Here is a 21,019-nt window from a genome sequence, read left to right on the forward strand (position 1 = left end):
CTCTTCCCGAGTCCTATCCTTTTATGGTAAACTGGCAGTCTGGTAAGTGAAATGCTTTGAGGTCTGTGAGCCACTCTAGCAAATTAATCCAACCTTAGGAGGCGGCTGGGACTCCCCAGTTTCTAGAAGCACAGGTGACATGGACTCGGCATCTGAAGTGGGGGGAGGAGGAGACAATGCTGTACGACTGAGTCCTTACCCTGTGGCATCTGATGCTGTCTCCAGGTAGACCAGGTCAAAATTGTGTTAAATTGTGGGGCACCCAGCTGGTGTCATGGAAGGGCTTGGTGACGGGAAAAACCTACACGCATTTGGTGACTAAGTGTGTGTCAGATGTGAAGAGTACATAAAGCGACACACAGGAGTGTTTTCCCTTTAGATTTTTTTTTTTTAAATGTTTTATTTATTTCTAGGAGAGAGAGACAGCGTGAACAGGGGAGGGTCAGAGAGAGAGGGAGTCACAGACTGAAACAGGCTCCAGGCTCTGAGCTGGCAGTCAGCACAGAGCCCGACGCGGGGCCCGAACCCACGAACCGCGAGATCATGACCTAAGCGAAAGTCGGACGCTCAACCGACTAAGCCACCCAGGCGCCCCTCCCTTTAGATTTCTTAAATCACTTTTCTAGTAACTCATATGCTTGGTGTTTTACAAAAGCTGCCAGTCCACAATGGATTGCAGTGTAAAGAAAATCATCCTTTACCACAGATCGTTTGGGCAGAGCAGCACTAGAGTCAGAACAATGCAAGGCAAGATCTTTCTTTGGTAGGTTAGGTTAGATTTGGGGGAAAAAGAGAACACGTGCAGAATTATTAAAAGTTGGCTGTTAAGAAACTTGTGGTTTGCCCAAGGCATGGAAATGGGGAAGGAGTGTGAGCAGCCACAGTAAGCAGGATTTATTTTTTTTTAACATTTATTTATTATTGAGAGACAGAGCATAAACATGGGAGGGGCAGAGAGACAGACACAGAATCTGACACAGGCTCCAGGCTCTGAGCTCTCAGCACAGAGCCTGACGTGGGGCTTGAACCCACAAACCGCAAGATGGTGACCTGAGTCCAAGTCAGATGCTTAACCGACTAAGCCACCCAGGCGCCTCACAGTAAGCAGGATTTAAAGTGACAATTTAGGAGCACCTGGGAGGCTCAGTGGGTTAAGCGTCTGACTCTTGATTTCGGCTCAGGTCATGATCTCATGGTTCAGGAGTTCCAGCCCTGCTTCAGACTCTGCACTGACACTGCAGTGGGATTTTCTCTCCCTCAAAAGAAATAAACGTTAAAGGTATAATATAATAACAAAGTGGCAATTTAATGACAGCACTATTGGTTTCAGACTCCAATGACGATGGAGCATGGGGCGAGCTGAGGGCAAAGTACAGGCTAACAGCCACCCCATCCCCCCACCCAGGTGGGACATGTATGATGTTCCTTGGACATTCTTGGCTACCCAAAAACAAGAAAGGACAAAAAACAAATGGTTAAACTGATAAGAATCTCCACTAGTTTACCAGATAAAGGCAATCCCATCATAGCCTAAGGTCCAGGAACTCCCTACTGTCTCGAAGTTAATGCTGTTAGAGGAAAAACAGCCTTAGGTTGACAATGGCTAGGCCTCCAGTAAGGCTTTAGCATGTGAAAGCCTCTTTGGAAACTCCCTCTAGATTTTATCTCCCTGGACTCCATAAAATGGTCACCCTCACAGTGCAGCTCTTTCTGCCCTTGGGTCCTGTCCTGTCCCCATGCTCCAGTAAAATCACCTTTTTGTACCAAAGACATCAAGAATTCTTGGCCTTCGTTCTGGAACCCACGAACCCATTACCCCAAAACTTCATTACTAGAGTGCTTGCAGAACCTTGGACTACATTCAGATTTAAGTCTAGGTTGCTATTAGATAAATGAAGAACAAAGTTGCAGGGGAGAGGGAGCTGAAGCTTTCCTCTTCTTATGCTAACCTCCTATAACCTGGAAGCTTCTAGCTACTTTCACATTCTTTTCAGAAAGTATAAACCTTTCCCCTTTTACTTTCATATTGTTAAAAGAAGTTATTTATACATAAGGGAAATGTTGTAAAGAAATCTAAGTAAGGGGCACCTGAGTTGCTCAGTCAGTTAGGCATCCGACTTCAGCTCAGGTTATTAGGATCTCTCGGTTTGTGAGTTAGGGCCCCATTAGGGGCCCCTTGTCGGGCTCTGTGCTGACAGGTCAGAGCCTGGAGTCTGCTTTGGATTCTGTCTCCCTCTCTCTCTACCCCACCCGCATTCACACTGTGTGCCCCTAGCCTGTTCTCGCTCAAAAATAAACATGAAGAAAAGAACAGAAGTCTTTAGAAAGGAAAGTCTAATCTTACAGCACACTGCAGGTAAATGTCACTGTGTAATAGCTCCCATGCCGGGTGGGGACAGATTTGGGCTTCCTGCCTAACAATGCACGGTATTTTTATATAATATTCCCTCCTTCTAGGCCTCACCACTTGCACAGCAATACACAGCCTAATCTGGAAGTCCATACTTAGCCAAGTTATCAATCATATAGAGAGAATAAGGATATTTTATACTAAGTCTCAAAAAAATTTTCTAACCTCTCCATAAGCAATTAGAAAGGAAATGGGATTTAGGCAGACTGGTAGTCTGAGATGGAGGCACTCCAGACTAAGGGGAGAAAAGCGCCCATGTGACTACAGGGCAGCAAGATGGCGAAAGCCTCCGTGAGGCAGCTCTCCAGGGAATTAGACAGTTGGTCCAATAGGTTCCTGGAGCACTTCCACAGCTTGAAAAATAATTTACATTTTCCAATATTGTGATTTATAAGACAAATATTTGATCTTTGTCCCTGTTTCTGGCAGAGGTCTTAAAACCTTTGGGATTTCCTGCAATGAGAGCAAAAGGTGTCTTCTGATTTGAGTCACTCCTGGAAAGCACCTAAGGATGGAGGTGGATTGCCAGTGGACCCAACAGTGTGACTGAAGGCTGAAAATTTAGTGTTGCCCCATCTCTTCCTGGGGGAGAGGGACTGGAGACGGAGTCCAATCACCAGTGGCCAGTGACTTAATCAATCATGCCTAGATATTGAAGCCTCCATAAAAATTCAAAAGGACAGGGTCTGAGAGCTTCTGGGTTCAGAACATTCATCTATATGCCAGGAGTGACACACTCTCACACCGTCTACCTGGGGAGAGCATCAGATCCCGCAGTAAGGAATCAGTCCTATAGGACTGTCCCCTCCTCCCTCCACTTCAGATACCAATCTCAAGTCCAGGTCACCTGTGCGTCTAGAAATTGAGGATTCCCCTACCCCTTCGGGATGTATTAATCTGCTAGAGTGGCTCAGAGACCTCAGGAAAACACTTCGCTTACTAGATCACCGGTTTCTCATAAAAGGGTAGGACTCAGGAAGAGCCAGATGGAAGAGACACACAGGGCAAGGTATGGGGTAGGAGGCGGAGAGCTTCCATACCCCCCCCAAGCTTGTCACCATCCACAGAGGGTCATCTTCCACAGAGAAAGTCAGAAGGTAGTATCTAAACTCTGAAACTGAAAAATCAAGAAGTAATCATTGAAGCTATTTAGAAAGGAAGAAAAAAAAACCCTAAAGACAGAAAATATATAGATTGTATCTTGGGACAGTAAAAATAGCCTGACGGAAGGAGGTGGGGCAGGGGACTGATGTTTTTGTTATAGTCGCTAAATTCAGGAGTTTAGGATGTGAAACATCCTTTCTTAAAAGAAACATATCCAGGTGGAACCCAGCACAGTATGCATGGTTATCTCCCATCATCCTTTTAATCATGTGACAAACACGCACTGAGCACCTATGTGCTAAGTGCTGGGCACTGTTCTGAACATTCAGGATATGGAGTGAGCCCTAAAGCCAAGCCCTTCTGGAACCTGCATGAGGTTGGGGTAGAGATGATAAGCCTGCAAGCAAGTGAAATACATAGTGTGTTATATAGTGATAAGTGCCATGGAGGAGGAAAAAAAAAACCCAAAGGGGGCTGGGTGGTGGGGATGTGAGCTTAAGTGGCATGATCACAGAAGGCCTCTCTTGATCTTGACAATATGGCCTCAGCTGACTGAAAGGCTGGGAGTCACGTGGCTCTCAAGGAAAAGAATCTGCATGGAGCAAACAGCACAAGTCAAGGCTGTCAAAGGGGAGCCTGCCAAAATGCAGGTGTGGGAAGGGGTTTCAGATACAGGCAACCCGAGAGGCTAGAAAATATTCGGCAAAACCACAAGATATTGGTAGGGGAAGCAAAGTTGGGGGAGTTTTGCATAACTCTCACACCCTATAAACCGTAGGGTTTAGTACCTACCTGAGAAAAGCAGGCCTCCACATTGCTCTGGGGATGCTAAAACCAGATGCTCACATTCACACCCAGCCCTCCTCCTTTGTGGAACAGTTTGCACATTACTTAACCAATTTTCAAAAGCTTAGTCACTTTTGCTTTTAATAGGCGCCAGCAGTTGGTTTTTACTGTCCTGACGGTATGATGGCAGTCACCAGGGGTGGTGACACTCTGCCTGTGTTCCACTTGACAAAACCCATCACTGTGGGTTGCCCCTATGTTAATATGAGGGAGAACACTTAGGAGGGACGGGGAGAAACACCGAGTTTCTTAGCATCCACTTTTATACTTGCCATCTGTGGATATCCATTATTCCACCTCAAGGTAGTCAAAAGAGGTGTTAATGTAGTTATTTCCTGCCAATTCCTACTTCCACTCCAGGATGAATATTAGTTTGGACATTTGACTCACAAGACCAAATTGGCAGTTCTTGAGGGAGACTTCCAAATTCATATACTTAAGAAAATTACATGAATAGCTGTTTTGAATACATGTCCACAAAATACCAACTTTCTCTGTGATCTGCCAGAGCTCTACCAGCTGCTTAGGGAATGGCAGACTTAATACTCTGGGTAGTCATCTTGCAGTCCCGTGCTCTAGGTGAGGCCATGTGCAAGCAGCACTTGAAAATAAACTAGAACATATCTGCCACTTTTACACATGAAGAAAATTACCAAGTACAAGACTAGATTTCATTAGATTTCACTAGGTGTCACACTTAGAAACAGGATGAAGGTCTAGTATAGCTCTATGAAACTAGTGGAAAGTCCTGCCGTCTTGGCTAGCCAACTTGTGCTCTGTGTCCTCTCCCAGAGGACCCCTCAAGTGAGTCATCTGTCGTCTGAATTCTCATTTCTCCATGTCACACTGTGATGCATTAATGCCAAAGCGCTCCCTAAGGCTCCCCCATCTTCATGTTTCCTACTTTACCTTTAGCTCAGAAGAGTACTATGCATATATAAACCAAGAGAGATGTCAAGTAATCCTGGAAGGGGTGGAGGCAACAGTAATTGAAGGAAACATCACTGAACAAGTAATTACTTTGGAAAGAATCTTCCCCTAGGCTCCAAGTTGACATTTCTCACTCAATTGTATAGACTCCTGCTAATACCACATCCACTTGAGGCCACATGGCCCAGCATACGGCAGAATCTTGTATGCCATTCTGCCAATTTCCAGGGTCTTGAATGAAACCATGTGTAATAGCATAAATCCACAATCTACTAGCTCTTAGAAATTTAACTAGAATGTTCTAGTAGTTAAAAACAGGCTCCACAATAGGAAAGAAAGAAAGAGAGGAAGGAAGGAAGGAAGGAAGGAAGGAAGGAAGGAAGGAAGAAAGAAAGAAAGAAAGAAAGAAAGAAAGAAAGAAAGAAAGAAAGAAAGAAAGAAAGAAAGAAAGAAAGAAAGAGGAAGGGAGGGAGGGAGAGAGAGAGAGAGAAAATGGCTTTGGACTGCCAACAAGCAATGAGCCTTATAGTCAGATGTAGCACTGCTGCACTTAGGAATGGATTTGGAGAATTCAGTGGGATAAATATAATCTAGAAGCCTCATTAGGATTTGTAACTTTATCTGCAAACTCCAAGCTTAAAGAACCTACCTTATTGAGCTGGCTGTCATAGCAATTAACTATTTCAACAGAGGGTGCACAGCACCTTTTTTAAGGACTTTATTTTTAATTAATCTCTACACCCAATGTGGGGCTTGGACTCCCCATCCTAAGATCGAGTTGCATGCTCTACCAACTGAGCCAGCCAGGCGCTCCAGCACCTTTTTCTTTAGTTGTTTTATGATAAACACTTTAGTCAGGTTTTACCTTTGGAATGATGGGATATTTAAAGTTACCCAAAGAACTAAATACCCAAAATTAACTCATTTTTATGCAGAATCAAGAGAAGTGATTTTCACGTATGATCCATAGCCCCAGAGGATCATAAATCTGGCCCAAAACAAGATTGGTTCTATGGGCAGCCTCTGGAAACAGGTACCCATTGCCACAAAGCTGGAACTCTTTTGAAGGAATAGGTTTGTGGCCCACCAGGGGGCTGTTGTGCTTTTATCATAAAAATAGGAGTTGTATAGCAATACCTAAGTACAAATTACTGGTCACTAAGGTGTGATCTCTCCTAATTCATTAAAGCACCAATTTAACTTGCATGGTAATGAATATTCTGGCTGCCAGCCAAGGTGGCTCAGCCCCATGCACCTATACTCGGAATTTTAGGATACTTCTGCATAAATGCCTTCAAGTTGGTTGAGGTTCTTACTGTTAAAACTTACCCTCATTGTTGTCATTACCAATTTAGTTTGTAGTTATTGGTTAACCCTCAAGTTCAGATGATGGAACTTAGATGAATGCAAGCTCTATTTTAAGAAAAAGGTCTATTGACTAACGGAGCTTTTCACACACACCTGTTAAGCAGATGAAGAGGCAATAAAAAACATGTAATCGATCCATGGGGTGCCTGGGTTGCTCAGTCAGTTAAGCATCCGACTTTAGCTCAGTTCATGATCTTGCAGTTTGTGGGTTGGAGCCCCACATCAGGCTCTGTGCTGACAGCTCAAAGCATGGAGCCTGCTTCAGATTGTGTCTCCCTCTCTCTGCCCCTCTCCTGTTCATGTTGTCTCTGTCTCTTAATAATAAATGTTAAAAAAAAAACATGTAGTTGATCCTTAAACACAGAGGTTAGAGGCACCACTCCCCCTGTAAAAACTCTGCATATTAACCTTTTCACTTCCAAATACTTAATGGCCTACTGTTGACCAGAAGCCTTATCAACAGCACACTAAAACATAATTTGTATGTTGTATACTGTAGCCTTACAATAAAGCTAGAGAGCATGAACTACTTTGTAGCACTGTAAAAAAGTATAAGTTTACCCATGCAATACAAACCCGTGTTGTTCAAGGGTCACCTGTTTCTATGGACAGTTCATGGGCAATATGCTGCCTGTGGTTGTTCTTTTGAATCCATTTTTTAGCAGGCTTTCTTCCCCTACTATTCAAACATTTGTCAAGTTCACCTTCATGGTGCTCATCTTGCCTAGTTTCACAACGGGTAACCCTGAAACACTGTCCACTGGACTTCCAGACAGACCACCCCATGATTCTTCCACCTCTGGGACCAGTTCCTTCTGAATCACCTTTGCCAGTATCTCAGGCTGTATGCTGGAGGGTAGAATCTGGTCTAAGTGATCTCAGGGTGTTCTGATTTCAAAGGTCATGCACGGAGATTTTCTCAGGATCTCTAAATCCCTAGACCTCTCCTTTCTCCTCCTGTGTAATAAAACATTCAATCGCTTACCCGATTCATTAGGTCAGATCATGTTACCCTTCTGCCCAAAGCCTGCCTATGGCCTTCCTACATGATTTGGTTTCCTCTTTTCCTGGGTACCCACTTCTAGGCCTCAACTTTTCCCCTTATTGCTGTGGCCCCATCAGGCTGTCTTGTCCCCAGAACATGTCAAGCATACTCCAGACTCTGCATTTGCTAATTTTTGCTTGGAATGTTCTGCCCCAGATATCTAGACTACTTCCTTGCTCTCAGGTTCCTATTCCAATCACATTACAGAGGCCTTCCCAGACAACACTATTAAACTCCTTTTTCAGTGTTTCTCCATACATGTAACAAAGTCTCAGGCTTACAGGACACTAGGAACATGCCTATTATCATCTTATTAAAGGACATAAACGACAAGCCTTCTGACGTACACATCACCTGTTACCCTTGCACAAATTATCTTAAACAGGCTCTATCTAGACAAGCTGAAAAAATAAGCATTCCTAGGTCTGACTGACCTGCATTCTTCGCTTCCTACAAAGTCTGCATTGCTACTAGTATTCTTGGTTTTCCATGGCTAGTTCACTAAATCGGGTTTCAGCAGATGGTACTTCAAGACCTCTCCCAGTCAGGTGGTCATCTCCCAGCACTGACCACTGCCTGAAAATCCTTTCCCCACTGCCTCATAGAGGGCCAGTGGCATCCTAGATCAGGGACTGGCGCTTTTTCTAGATTTTAATATATCAGAATGCTTAAAATTGCCATCAGCCTGATGTCCAGTATTTGGGTTTGCTTCTACCAATCATCAGGAGACACTTCCAACCTTAGCAGGTCTTCAGCTTCTAAGCCACATTATGGACTCTCAATCTTTAGGGCAAATTCCAGATAGCGAAGTCACTGGACTTGTCCTGGGTTCATGTGTCAGAAGACCAGATGAGTCACTGGCTTGCCTTCAATTTAGTTTTAACCCTTAAGCTTTATAAAAGTGGAATTAATCAAAGGGCAAGGGTCTGGGCAATCATTCTCAACACTTCTCTTGTAAACTCACATTTTAGATCCTTTGGAGTAAAACAAGGTCTTCACTGTTGACAGGGTTACTTCTGAGTTGCAGGAATTCTCTCCCATGTTTTTGCACTGTGTTCCCCCATTCAATCTTAACTGCCACAACCAGACAGACAGAAAGCGCGAGGACACTTTTTTCTTGCATCTCTACCTGAAACCTTAGCAGCAGATGGGAACTGCTCCAGGTCTGTCAAATAGATGCAATTCCAGTACTCTATTTCTGACACCCACAGCCCTTTCAGATATAGGACACAGCAGATGTATCTTCCTCTGCCCACCAGCTAGCCCACATTCCATCTACAACTTCATCTTTTAAAGCAGGGGCTGGCAAGCCTTTCTTGTGAAGGGTCACGTGGCAGTTTTAGCATTTGTAGGAGTTAAAGTCTCTCATACTCTGCTCTTACAGTGAAGAGCCCATCAGTACATAAGCAAATGAGCATGGCAGTGTTCAAAAAACCTGGACAAATTTACGTTTCATATCCCACCAGCTTTTTTCTCCCAACCATTTGAAAATGTAAATCACCATCTTAAAGTCACACCCAAGAGGTGGTGAGACAAGCCAGTTTGCCAACCCCATTCCAGGGAGTGTGACACAAGCATTCCAGGAGCGGTCTAGATTTCTCTAGAACTTGGCTCTACTTGATTTAGGATAAATAAGATCAGACAAAACTTTGCTTCCAACTGTATTAGTCTCTTTTTATTCTTTTGGTAATCTCTTGTAGAGTGAACTACTTCCGTTTGCAGGTGATGAAATGTGTAAGGAATCCACTTCAAATTGTTGGCACAGCTATGAGCATGGTTTTTCCCTTTACTTGAACTCAGAATAAGACTTTGGGTTCTTGTTTTTTACATTGCAGTCCCAGAAGTAGTTCTCACCGTAGAAGTTATCTGCAGGCAGTCTTATGCGCTCTAGCAGCAGTCTACACCCAGGCTCTAGCTTCTCCAGGACACTACACAGGATGGATTTAAATATGTATTAAACTAAGAGGCATTCTCTCAAATGAGTTTAAATGCATTTTATTTTTAAACAACCTACATGACATGTTTTCTGAAAAACAATGCCTCCGCTCCAAATAAATCAAGGTCAAAGTAAATGAGCTCAAGATGACATCAGTCCCACTTGTCTAAGTCCTGGTGTCCTGTGGATGAGCAGCAGCCAGTCATGACAACAGGTGATACATCCACAGTTAACAGCCAAATTCGTTACTGTAAAAACAAGGAAGCCTGTATGAACACTTTTACCCAATATGAAAACATTTAACATTTCTAGGCTGCAGATGCACTGTATTCCCCTATTCAATCTGGGCTGCCACACAGACAGACAGAAAGCGCAGGGATGTTTTCCTCTCGCATCCTAGTGCAAACCAAAAGAACAACAGCCGATTGTTCAAGGTCTATCAGTGGATGCAGAACCATCCTTACCAAACTCAGCACATTTTCTTCTATAAGTCTCGTTCTGAAGCAAGTCCCACTCACATACACAACCTTTCTTTTCTACCAACAAAAACCACAGATATGTCTGGGATAATCCCCTCAGCAAATCACCTGTACTGTCCACCATCCTAAGATATTTTTGTCCACTACTGCCTCTGATCATAATTATTTAGGGTAGCCTAAAGTTTATGTTGCTCCTAATTTATATGGAAGCCTCGGGAGAGGTAGGATAACAGATGCTTTCATTTCTCTACTGCCTCCGGCAATTCCTTGCATAGCAGACATTCATTTAATTTTACTAAAGCAGTTTGCATAATGGGGAAGCAGACAGCTCTATTATTTACTAAAAGCTAATAACGTCGAGTCTTTCAACCACCACTTGCAAATTATCATTAAGCCAAAGTGGAAAAGGTTTCATGCCACACAGGACACCCACACATGCGTGGCAAAATATGAAGAGGGCCGTTTCTGTGGGAGAAGATCAACGCAGTGCTGCTCCTATTTCCAGTTTAGCGTAGAAGCTAGGATTTAAGCCACCTAAAGAAAAGCTTTCTATAGACAAGCTCTTCAGTGTCTTTGTGTCATAAAAATCTTTTACATGTGAAACACAACACTTTTTAGAGCCCCAAAGTAAAAGAAACAAGACCCAGACCTGCTTTTAAAAAGACTATTGTAAAACCCATTCTACCTATCCCAGTGGCAAGAAACAAAGAGTCACAGCTAAGACATGTCCATCTTTACACTACTGACTTCAACCCACTTCCTGATACTTACACATTTTTCCATTTCTAAACCATCCTTAAAGAAGATCATATATGGGGTCACACCATCCTCGCGGTAGTCCAGCAGGGCAACCATGCCGTCCGGATTCATGTTTTCACCAATAAAGAACTCAGGAAGCAAACAACAAATACCCAGAATTAGACCTTTATATACAGATCACATCAACACAACAACGACACACTCAAAGGAGGATTTAGAACACAACTTAAGAGATTTTCACCAGGAGAAAAAAACTAATCAAACTTCCTGTTCACCAAATGAAAGCACTAATGACCAAAGTTAAGTACAGAGCAATACAGGAACACTTTAGGCTTTCTGGAAACTTGCACTCTCATCCCCACATATACAATTCAGAACTCTGTAAAAGCCTGTTCACATCATCAACCATAGTGAATGTACAATAGAAGAGTACATTACACGGGAAAAATTATCCCATGGCCAGAGATATGTGAAAGCTCAAAAACTAAAGAGCCAGTGTCCTAATGAGTTTTTTTCTTTATTTAAAAAAAGTATTTTTTAAATGTTTTATTTATTTTTGAGAGAGATAGAGTCAGCGTGAGCAGGGGAGGGCCAGAGAGAGGGAGTCACATAATCCGAAGACAGGCTCCAGGCTCTGAGCTAGTTGACAGCACAGAGCCTGATGCGGGGCTCGAACCCACGAACCGCGAGATCATGACCTGAGCTGAAGTCGGACGCTTAACCGACTGAGCCACCCAGGCACCCCAAGTTTCTTATTAAGTCTTAGAGATAAGGGGAAGTCACTGAGTTTCCCCAAAGAACAAGTTTAGAAAGAACTCCAGGTGGCAACAACACACTGGACTTGTAAATTAGAAAGAAAACTGATGACCACTTAGGAGGATTAACAAGCAATTCCAGAGAGGAAGAATTGAAAAAAGCCATCTGGGAAGCAAGAGGGAGGAGATTCTGGAACCGAAGACAAGATGAGGAAACACACGTGGGAGCAGGAAGGCTACTTTTCACAAGCAAAACTACTGGAACTCAACCTATGAAGTATTTGAACTGCTCAAAAGACCTAGGACATAGCCACTTTCCATCAAAGACTCATTAAGTAATCTGTTGCTCTGGCAGTTAAGACTGTACAACTCTTTGATACAAACATTTAAGGTATTTACCTGGTAGTTTTTGAAATTGGCAAGGATGTGCTTGATTTGTTCTGCAGCCCCAGTCATAAAGGGTTTTACTCTTTCTGGCCTCTGTTCTTCAAGTTTGCCTTTGATTCTGCAACAGCATTTTATTAACAGGTTAAAGTACAGTTCTCAGCAAACCAAATTTTTATTCAGTAAAGAAACCCCAACTAAAACAAGCAATCACTGACACGGGCAACTAGCAGCCGCTGGGCAAAATGAACATGGCACAATCAAGAAACTAGTAGCTCACAAGATGCAAGTTTCAAGACTGTTCACAATTTTGGGTTTCATGTTATTTCCAAAATAGGATTCTAAAAAGCTAAACCACACCACAGCTCCAGTATGCTCACACCAGTTTATTTATAGAAAAGCAACTATCCCCATGAGCTCATCCACAGAAAAAGATTCAGGCCTTTCAGAAGTATGCCTGCTGCTAAGAATCTCAAAGTGAGGACATCCCTAAATCCCAAGGATTCCACACAGCAGGTGGGTTGCGCCAGGATCACTTACGATTTCATATAATCTTTGATGTACTTCTTGTAGGCTTCCTTTGTGAAGCTCGTTTCCTGCAAGTGATGGTTCATGACAATATCCACACCCGTTATTACTGTGCTCTCGGTACCTTCGCCCTCAGGCCCTTCAGCGGAGGCATTTCCACCAATGAGCGAGTCATCAATGTTACCCTCTGTCCTACTGACCATCTGGCATTAAAAAAAAAAGTTCAGTTTCAGACATTTTTGACCTTGGCATAAACGCATCCCAAAATCTGTCAGCAACTCATGCTTCCATCATCGTCCCACCAGACACTCTGGACTCTTGTTACAAACCACTAAAACATCGCTTTGAAGAAAAAACTCATGCCTCGTGAATTTCCTGAAACACCGTAACTCAACAAGAATTCTTTGCTGACTGGAAGGAGAACGGGGTCATTTACAGTCAAGCAGAAGTTCTTTGTGGGACCAAGTACGGATACAGCAAATGTCCAAGGGCTTGGGGCTCCCCAACCCCGGGCTACCTGTCCCGGCCGGCCCGGGAGGAGGATGGGCGCCAAGCCGGCGGACCTATTTCCAGGCTCAGCTCCGCCTCCACTTTTCTAGAAAAACCCGAGCCCGGAAAAAGCGTCTCCTCCGCCAGGAGGCAGCGGAGAGGATTGCACAACTTCGGGCGGGGGTGCGGCGGAAACCCGAGCCTGCCCGGCCTTGCCTCCCCCGCGCCGCGGCCCGACCCACTCACCTTCCCCTCCACCTCCAGGCACAGTCCGTCCGCGATCTCCCGGATCTTGTAGATGTCGGAGAACATCTCATCATCTGTTCGGGGACACAGACCCACCGGTCACGGTGCGCCCGGAGGCCTGGAACCGGCGCCATTTCCCGCGCCGGGCGGCCGCACGCGGCCCCCACCCCTCCCCGGGCGGCGCTCGAGACCCTGACGCGTGCCCCAGGCACCGACCCCTCCTCGCTCCCGGAAAGGCCGCCGGCGTCCCCTAGGCCCACGACAGCAGGGGCGTCCGTCTCCCCCGCCCCCACCCCTGTCCTCTGCGCGCGACAGTAGGAGCAGTACAGTCACTACTCACGGCTGATGAGGTCCCGGTAGATGATCATGACGGCGGCCGGAGAGAGACGACGGCGGCGCTAGCTTAGCAGGAGCCGGGAGCTCTGAGCGAGCGCGGTGCAGCCGGAGCGGCGCTCGGGGGGAGGGGGGAGCGGGCGGAAAAGGCCGACTCAGCCGCTCCCCAACCTCATATAGAGGGCACGTCCCCCTACGTCATCGCCCGCTGCGCCTCCGGAAGCGCCGCAAGCGGTGACGTGGCACGCAGAGCCGCGCTGGGGGTGGAGCCAAGGCGCGGGCCGGGGAGGGGAGGTGAGCATCCGGGGACTTGTCCATGGTACACAATGCCGCGTTCCGCCGCTCCCGTGGAGGGGGGAGGGCCTTTCTGGAGGGAGGAGGGAGGCGCCTCCGGCCCCAAGTGGGGAGAGTCTGGGTAGGGGGGCCTAAGGCCCTGCCTCTACCTACCCCGCCGGGCTGTCCTGGGAGGTGGGGCCCAGGTGGGGCGTAGATGAAATCTCTGCAAGCTTCCGCCCTACGCCTCGCCCAGCTCAGCTCCCACCCCTTTCTGGGAACCGAAATGTCAGCTGTTGTTAGAGTAGTGCGCGTTTACGGAGGGTCGAGGGTAGAGGACGGGTTTTTGGCTTCCCTCCAGGTTCTCGGAAGGCCTCGGGGAACTTTTTAGCATTTGGCCCCGGCGCTGTCCTAGCTGTAGGTTTCGGACGCCTTCGTGGGGCAGGGCTGAGTCCGGGTAGTGGGCTACAGATCGTGCCGCCAGCCCTCGGATCCGGCGTGGGGGGCTGACGGTCTGTGGGAAGGAAGGTGTCGTGGGGGTTTGCCTGATGGGGGTTTCCCATCTCCCAGTTGGGTTCCGTGTTCGAAAGCGTGCGGATTCCTGAAGCAGACTGCTGAAGAACTTTCCCTTTCTGTTTTGCACTAGATCTTAGAATTCTGTCCTCGGTCTGAAAAAAGGGATATATTGTCACTTTAAGATGACGTCGAAATTCTATCCTAGATGCTAGAGAGTTAAAAATAGGGAGTTTTCCACCTGCTCAAATGTTATTTGGACTTTAGACCCAATTATTAGGTATAAAGCGAAATAAACTCTCAAGGAAACTCTTTCCCGTTTTGCGTGAAACACGAGAGCTTGTTATACTCTACGGGGTCCCTAGCACCGGGTTTTGCACAGACATCCCAATTGTAAACAAAACCAGCCCTATCCTTACAGAAATTTTTGTTCTATTAAATCAAATAATCAGGCAATTGTAATACATTAGCTTCCANACTCTTAGGACAGAGCAGAGCACAGGACAGTGAATTGAGATGATGGAGGAGTCAAGAGGGAAAAGAGCCAGGAAATAGTATCCTCCCAGAAATGCAGTCCAGGTCTGCCCTGGGGCAGCCCACAAGACCCTGGGTAACTGGGAGGAAACTAAAAAATGGAATGAAGGCTATTTGAAAACAAATGGACATCTGACAGATGGTCTCTGGGGGATCTTTCAAACCTTTGAATTATTTCTGGGATGTGGAACACATTACCCCAGGCATAGCATAAATCATTTCCCTCAGCTTTAACATTTTAAGTTATTTAGAAATATTCCTATTTACTGACATAGTATCTCTAAACTGCTCCCTTCATTCATCTCCAGTTATATGTTCAATTTAAAACATTGTCAAGTTTTATAAAAGCCACGGGGAAAGAATACTGAAGTTGAGGGACTTAGGTTGAAATCTTGGTTTTATCTGTCATTAGTCCTGCAACCTTGGGAAAGCCAGGTTCCCTAAGACTAAGCATAATAAAATTTTTGGTAAGTTAAAAGGTTTTGGGGGGAGGGGGTTTCTGGGTGGCTCAGTTGGTTAAGCATCCAACTTTCATGCAGGTCATGATCTCACAGCTTGTGAGTTCAAGCCCCACTTCCAGCTCTGTGCTGACAGCTTAGAGCCTTGAGTCCACTTCGGATTCTGTGCCCCTCCCTCCTCTCTCTGCCCTACCCCTGCTCACACTGTCTCTCACTCTGCAAAAATAAATAAATATTTAATAATTAAAGAAAACTGTGCCTGGGTGGCTCAGTGGGTTAAGCGTCCGACTTCTGCTCAGGTCATGATCTCACGGTTCGTGGGTTTGAGCCCCCCGTCGGGCTCTGTGCTGACAGCGAGCTCAGAGCCTGGAGACTCTTTCAGATTCTGTGTCTCCCTCTCTCTCTCTGCCGCTCCCCTGCTCACACTATCTCCCTCTCTCTCTCTCCCTCTCTCTCTCTCTCTCTCAGAAATAAATAAAACATAAAAAATTAAAAAAAAAAGATTTTGGGGATATTAAATAAGGCAATGAAAAGAGCCTGGTGTCCTCAATAGGTTGTCAATAAATATTGGCATAATTCTTCCCAAATTTATTCCTTTACAAAATATTCCTGAAACTATTAACCCTCTATGTTATTTGGAAATGTTTTAGGAAATATTTAGTTGTATTAAAGATGTTTTTATTTAATCATAACACTAATTGCAGATCACAGGAAGAATTCAGCTTGTGTCATGAGATTTCTGTCTCAGGTGAATGTTCGATAGCTCATGGTAATTCAGAGACTAGAAATCCTAAAAAAAATCTTAGGAAAATCTGATTTGAAACTTAGGATGTTTTGTAAACTCCATCCTGTCAACTGAAAAACTCTGCGCTGTATCTTGAAAATACTTACTTAGAACACCTGAAATGTAAATAGGGAAAATTATTCACTAATTGCAAGCCACTGACAAGTTGGAAGGATTGGGACATTGTCTAGCTAGTTGGCTTTTACTTTGGCATCATTTGAAATCTTTTATAATATTTTATTTCTTACAATAATTTATTCAGGGACTTCCAACAAAAATCTAATATGGTCCTAAATTTTACAGCTGAATATGACTTGGTATCTCTTGCAATTAAAGAGGTCTCAAAGATGTCTTCTTGCCTTTTGCATGAGAAAAGCACCTCACGAGAGCTCACCCATTTTATCAGCTCAGGATTGACTACAGTAGCTTCAACATAAGGGGTTGGTTGTTCTCTCATAGAAAAGAAATTCAGGGATATGTAGTCCCAATTAATGTGGTGGCTTCATTGGCACAAGGGGCCTAGGATCTTCCTTTCTTCTCCACCACCTACATGGTCTACAATAGGTGCTGGAACACCATCCATCACATCCACCTTGCAGGCTGCAAAAAAAGGGGAAGACAAAAGAGGTATGTTTCTGCTGTGTGTTTCCCTTTTAAGGAGCTATTCCAGAAGTCCTGAAAGAGGATTGCCTCTGCCTCCATTTTGACCTCAAGCTTTCTAGCTGGGTTCTTCTTTCCAGCTTGTCTCTTGGCTCAGCTGGTAGATCCTGAGGGCAAAGCGTCCTCAACAGGAATCAAAACTACCGCTCAAGCAATGAGGACCGCCCTGATCCCATAAGACACCACCCATGATTGACTCCAAAACAATGATGGATTGGACTACTACTCACCTGCATTTACCCACCCACCTTTGCCTCACATTTTCCTTGCATACACCTGGAAGTATTTTCAGCACTTGGGAGACAGTCTCTGACACCCTAGTCCTTCATCTTCCTGGTGTGGGCCTCATTGAAATAAATTATTTGCTTGTTTCACCGCCACTCATCTCTCTGCCCTTGGATTTTGTCAGCAGTGAGTGGTTGACCTGGTCTATTTGAGACCCCCTGGAGCCAGGTACCCTTGCACCCCTGTTCCCTGGCTGCAGTACCATTGAACAATACATGGATGCATTTAGTTGCAGTGAAGGTCGCAAACTGTAGTCTTCCAGCTCATGGACACTGGCCCATTGCCACCTAAATAAAATCAGGATTTTGTTTTTTAAGGAAGAATGTTGGCAGCTAGTAGTCTTTTCTGTACTCACAGTGCAAAGGGTCTGGTTCTCAGTTTAGTGGTGTTCGCTTTACTCACTGGGGGTCAGGTTCAGGGAAATTAGTTAATATTTACCAAACTCATATGAGATTGATTTGCAAAACAAGAATACTGTTAATGTAGAATGAGAAATTCCCAACTGGTTATATGTAGTGTAGAAAGTCATCAAGTTATAGAAAAAGGAATTTGCTTAATAGAGAATTAGGCAGGAAGTAAGAATACGGTTTATGATTATGACAGAAGGTGATTTAGGAATAAGCCAGCTGGATTATTCCTGGTGCGTGGTCTGAACCCCTTCATTTTTAGATCTGTTAATGAATTCTCTTGCTCCTTTTACCCAGATTTTTCATACTCTGCTAACAAACCATTACTTTAGTCAGGTTACAAGGCAAATTCTTCCTTTAGAGCAGAGCTGTTCAAAAGAATTTACTCTGATAAGGGGAATGTTCTGTATCTGCTCTGTCTAATACAGTAGCCAGTAGGCCACAAGTGGCTATTGAGTACTTGAAATGTGGCTAGTGTGGCACTGGAACTATTTACTTCTATTTAATTGTAATTAATTTAAATGTAAATATCCATGGCTAGTAACTTTATTGGACAGCAGAGCCCTATAATGTAAGCTCTATGAATAGTGGGCTTTGTTTTATTACCTCAGGAGTCAGAACAGGACCTGACTCAATCGTTGTTGTTGTTGTTTTAAATTTATTTATTTTGAGAGAGAGAGAAACACTGTGTCCTTGTGGGGGAGGGGCAGAGAGAGAGGGAGCGAGAGAATCCTAAGAAGGCTCTGTACCATTAGCACAGAGCCCCATGAGGGGCTGGATCCTATGAATCTCGAGATCATGACCGCAGCTGAGATCAAGAGCCAGACGCCTAGCCTGCTGAGCCACCCAGGCGCCCCTCGATCATTGCTGATAAATGAATGCACAAAATAAAGTTTTCTTCTCAATTAAATTAAATTCTCAATTAAATTAAATCTAATCCATCTCAATTAATAGGCTTCAGCATGTATTCAACACCTGGTATAACACTACTTTTCAAACTGAGAGCTGAAAAACAATTTAGTGGCTAGTGACCAACGTAATTAAAAATGAAACAATAAAAAAGAAAATAGAATCACTTATAGTTAAGGTGAATATTGTTTCATGAAGCTTTTATTTTAGATTTCAACATGTATGTGTGTACTGGATCCTTGCATAGGACGTATTTCTTCATGTGGATCTAGGTCAAAAATGTTTGAAAGCCTTTGACTTGGGCAAATTTTCTCCTCAGATATATTTCCTGGCAGCATCAACTGGACAGATTCAGTGGATGATTTTTCTTTTTAATGTGCCCCCAAATTTTGTCAATATCTACTTTTGGCTCTCCAGTCCTTTTGGACAAGGTTCATGTTTTTTGTCACAAAGTAGCCTTATCTGATGTTTATATTCTGTGAGATTGCTTATGCTCAACAGAGTATCTAGGCCCGGCTGAGAGTCCAGGTTCCCTTTGTCTCATGTGAAACCAAGCAACATAAGTAATATAACTTCCTGTAATGTCGTTGATGAATGTAAAATGAATCATTGGAATCTAAGATATTTTGGGAGTTAAGCTTCTGACTCTTGATATCGGCTCAGGTTATGATCTCTTCAGTTTGTGGGATCGAGCCCAGTACTCATCCCAAGTGCCCTCCTAATGCCCATAACCCAGCTAGCCCGTCTCCCACCCACGTCCCCTCCTGCAACTCTCAGTTTGTTCTCTATTATTAAAAGTCCTTGTAGTTTGTTTCCATATAATTGATTTTAAATTATAGATCCAAAGCATTGAAAAGTATAGACACATAGAAACATTTTAAAAATATATAGGTATCCACTAACCATGATAAATAACTGCTAATGACATTTTTCATATTTGCTTCAAGTTTTTGTTATTTTTTAAAGTTTATTTATTTTGAGAAGGAGACCAGGGCAGAGAGACAGGGAGAGAGAGAATCCCAAGCAGCCTCTGCACTGACAGAGTAGAGCCCCATCCAGGGCTCAATCCCACAAACTGTGAGATCATCACCTGAGCCAAAATCAAGAGTCGGATGCTCAACCAACTGAATCACCCAGGTGCCTCAAGTTGTTTGTTTTTTCCTTAATGAATGAAAAAATATGACAGATCATATTGAGGTCTAGTTTATTCTCCTTTATGGACATTCACACACACCCACTCTGGTAACCACACAAACCACGTCCAAATCCCAGTAAGGGAGGGATAAGCAGAAATTGGAGGGCAGGCACTAGCAGTCACATCTATCGCCTCTTTTATCTTACTGCTGGAACCTCATCACAGAGCCTTTAGCTCCAAGGTGACTGGGACATATATTCAGGGGGGCAGATGGATCAGTCTCAGCTATATCAGTATTTCTATGGTCTGTGGCATAGGGGAGGAAAAAACCACAGAACTGAGTAAGAAGAAAATTTAATGGCTGTGCCATGAAGTAGCAGCTGACGTTAGCCTCACTTTCTCCATCTTGCTTATGGAATTATTACTGCATGTAGAAATACTTCATAATCATGAATGAATGAATGAATGAATGAATGAATGAGTGAGTGAGTGAATGAATGAATGAACATATGAATAAGTAAATATTACAGTTATTTCCATACTTATTATGATGTCCCTTCTAGATTAGGAACTTGTTGGCTGGCTTACTCTTCTTTTCTACGTGACCTCTCCTTTCCTGGTGCATCTTGTCTGTCTGCCTACCATTCCCCATAACAGTCATGGAAATTAGCTTATAGTAGGAACTGAATACAGTTTCAGAATATCAAAGAAAATTTAGAACTTGAAATATAAAGTCTGAAGATAATGGAATTTTTGTTATGAAAATAAAGCAAATAGAGTAATGTAGAAAATATCTGTATTCCCTTTTTTTAGGTGTATTCATTTATTTTGAGAGAGAGAGAGAGTAAGAGTGAGTGAGGAAGGGACAGACAGAGAAGGAGAGAGAGAATCCCAAGGAGGCTCCCCACTGTCAGCCCAGAGCCCAGCACAGGGCTCAAAGCCACAAACCATGAGATCATGACCTGAGCTGAAATCAGGAGTTGGACGCTTAACTGACTGAGCCCCACCCAGGTACCACCTTAGGAAAAGAATATACATCTGTTTGTGTCTATATAAAAATTCTTCAGAAGTTTCATAAATTATTAACCATGATTACTGTGGGAATAGTGATTGGGGTTAATGTGGAGAAAGAAATTAAAAAGATTTTTAGTTTTAGTGTTATAACCAGCAGTATTCTGCGGAGGCAGGATTTATTTTTTTTTCATCTTTTTTTTTCATAGTTTATTGTCAAGTTGGTTTCCATATAACACCCAGTGCTCATCTCAACAAGTGTCCTCCTCCATGCCCATCACCCCCCTTCCCCTCCACCCCACCCCGATCAACCCTCAGTTTGTTCTCAGCATTCAAGAGTCTCTCATGGTTTGCCTACCTCCCCCTTCCCCACTATTTCCCCCCTTCTCCCCCACAGTCCTCTATTAAGTTTCTCCTGTTCCACTTACAAGTGAAAAC

At 44.1% G+C, this 21,019-nt stretch overlaps 1 protein-coding gene and 3 non-coding genes across 5 annotated transcripts; all 4 read right to left on the reverse strand.

The window, feature by feature from the left end:
* Positions 1-1,007: 1,007 nt before the first annotated feature.
* Positions 1,008-1,092, reverse strand: TRNAP-UGG (transfer RNA proline (anticodon UGG)). The gene has a single exon. It is a non-coding gene; the product is annotated as a tRNA-Pro (tRNA).
* Positions 1,093-8,751: 7,659 nt separating this feature from the next.
* Positions 8,752-8,885, reverse strand: LOC144243673 (small nucleolar RNA SNORA31). Its single transcript, XR_013338732.1, has one exon. It is a non-coding gene; the product is annotated as a small nucleolar RNA SNORA31 (small nucleolar RNA).
* Positions 8,886-9,351: 466 nt separating this feature from the next.
* On the reverse strand, positions 9,352-13,793 carry TPT1 (tumor protein, translationally-controlled 1). 2 transcript variants are annotated; one of them, XR_013338715.1, is made up of 7 exons: positions 13,620-13,793; positions 13,280-13,353; positions 12,557-12,747; positions 12,032-12,137; positions 10,890-11,006; positions 9,718-9,887; positions 9,352-9,631 (listed from the first exon to the last, which is right to left on the reverse strand). XR_013338715.1 is itself a non-coding variant. In XM_077778772.1 (6 exons), exons 1-6 carry the CDS (start codon positions 13,645-13,647, stop codon positions 9,885-9,887), a joined length of 519 nt encoding a protein of 172 aa, XP_077634898.1. In that variant the 5' UTR covers positions 13,648-13,793; the 3' UTR covers positions 9,683-9,884. The 2 variants fall into 2 exon arrangements, 1 of the variants encoding a protein (XP_077634898.1); XM_077778772.1 differs by lacking the exon at positions 9,352-9,631 and having other exon boundaries at positions 9,683-9,887.
* On the reverse strand, positions 9,962-10,091 carry LOC144243672 (small nucleolar RNA SNORA31). Its single transcript, XR_013338731.1, has one exon. It is a non-coding gene; the product is annotated as a small nucleolar RNA SNORA31 (small nucleolar RNA).
* Positions 13,794-21,019: the final 7,226 nt, after the last annotated feature.

This window comes from Crocuta crocuta, unplaced genomic scaffold, assembly GCF_008692635.1.
Source record: "Crocuta crocuta isolate KB4526 unplaced genomic scaffold, BGI_CrCroc_1.0 scaffold586, whole genome shotgun sequence".
Taxonomy (NCBI): domain Eukaryota; kingdom Metazoa; phylum Chordata; class Mammalia; order Carnivora; family Hyaenidae; genus Crocuta; species Crocuta crocuta.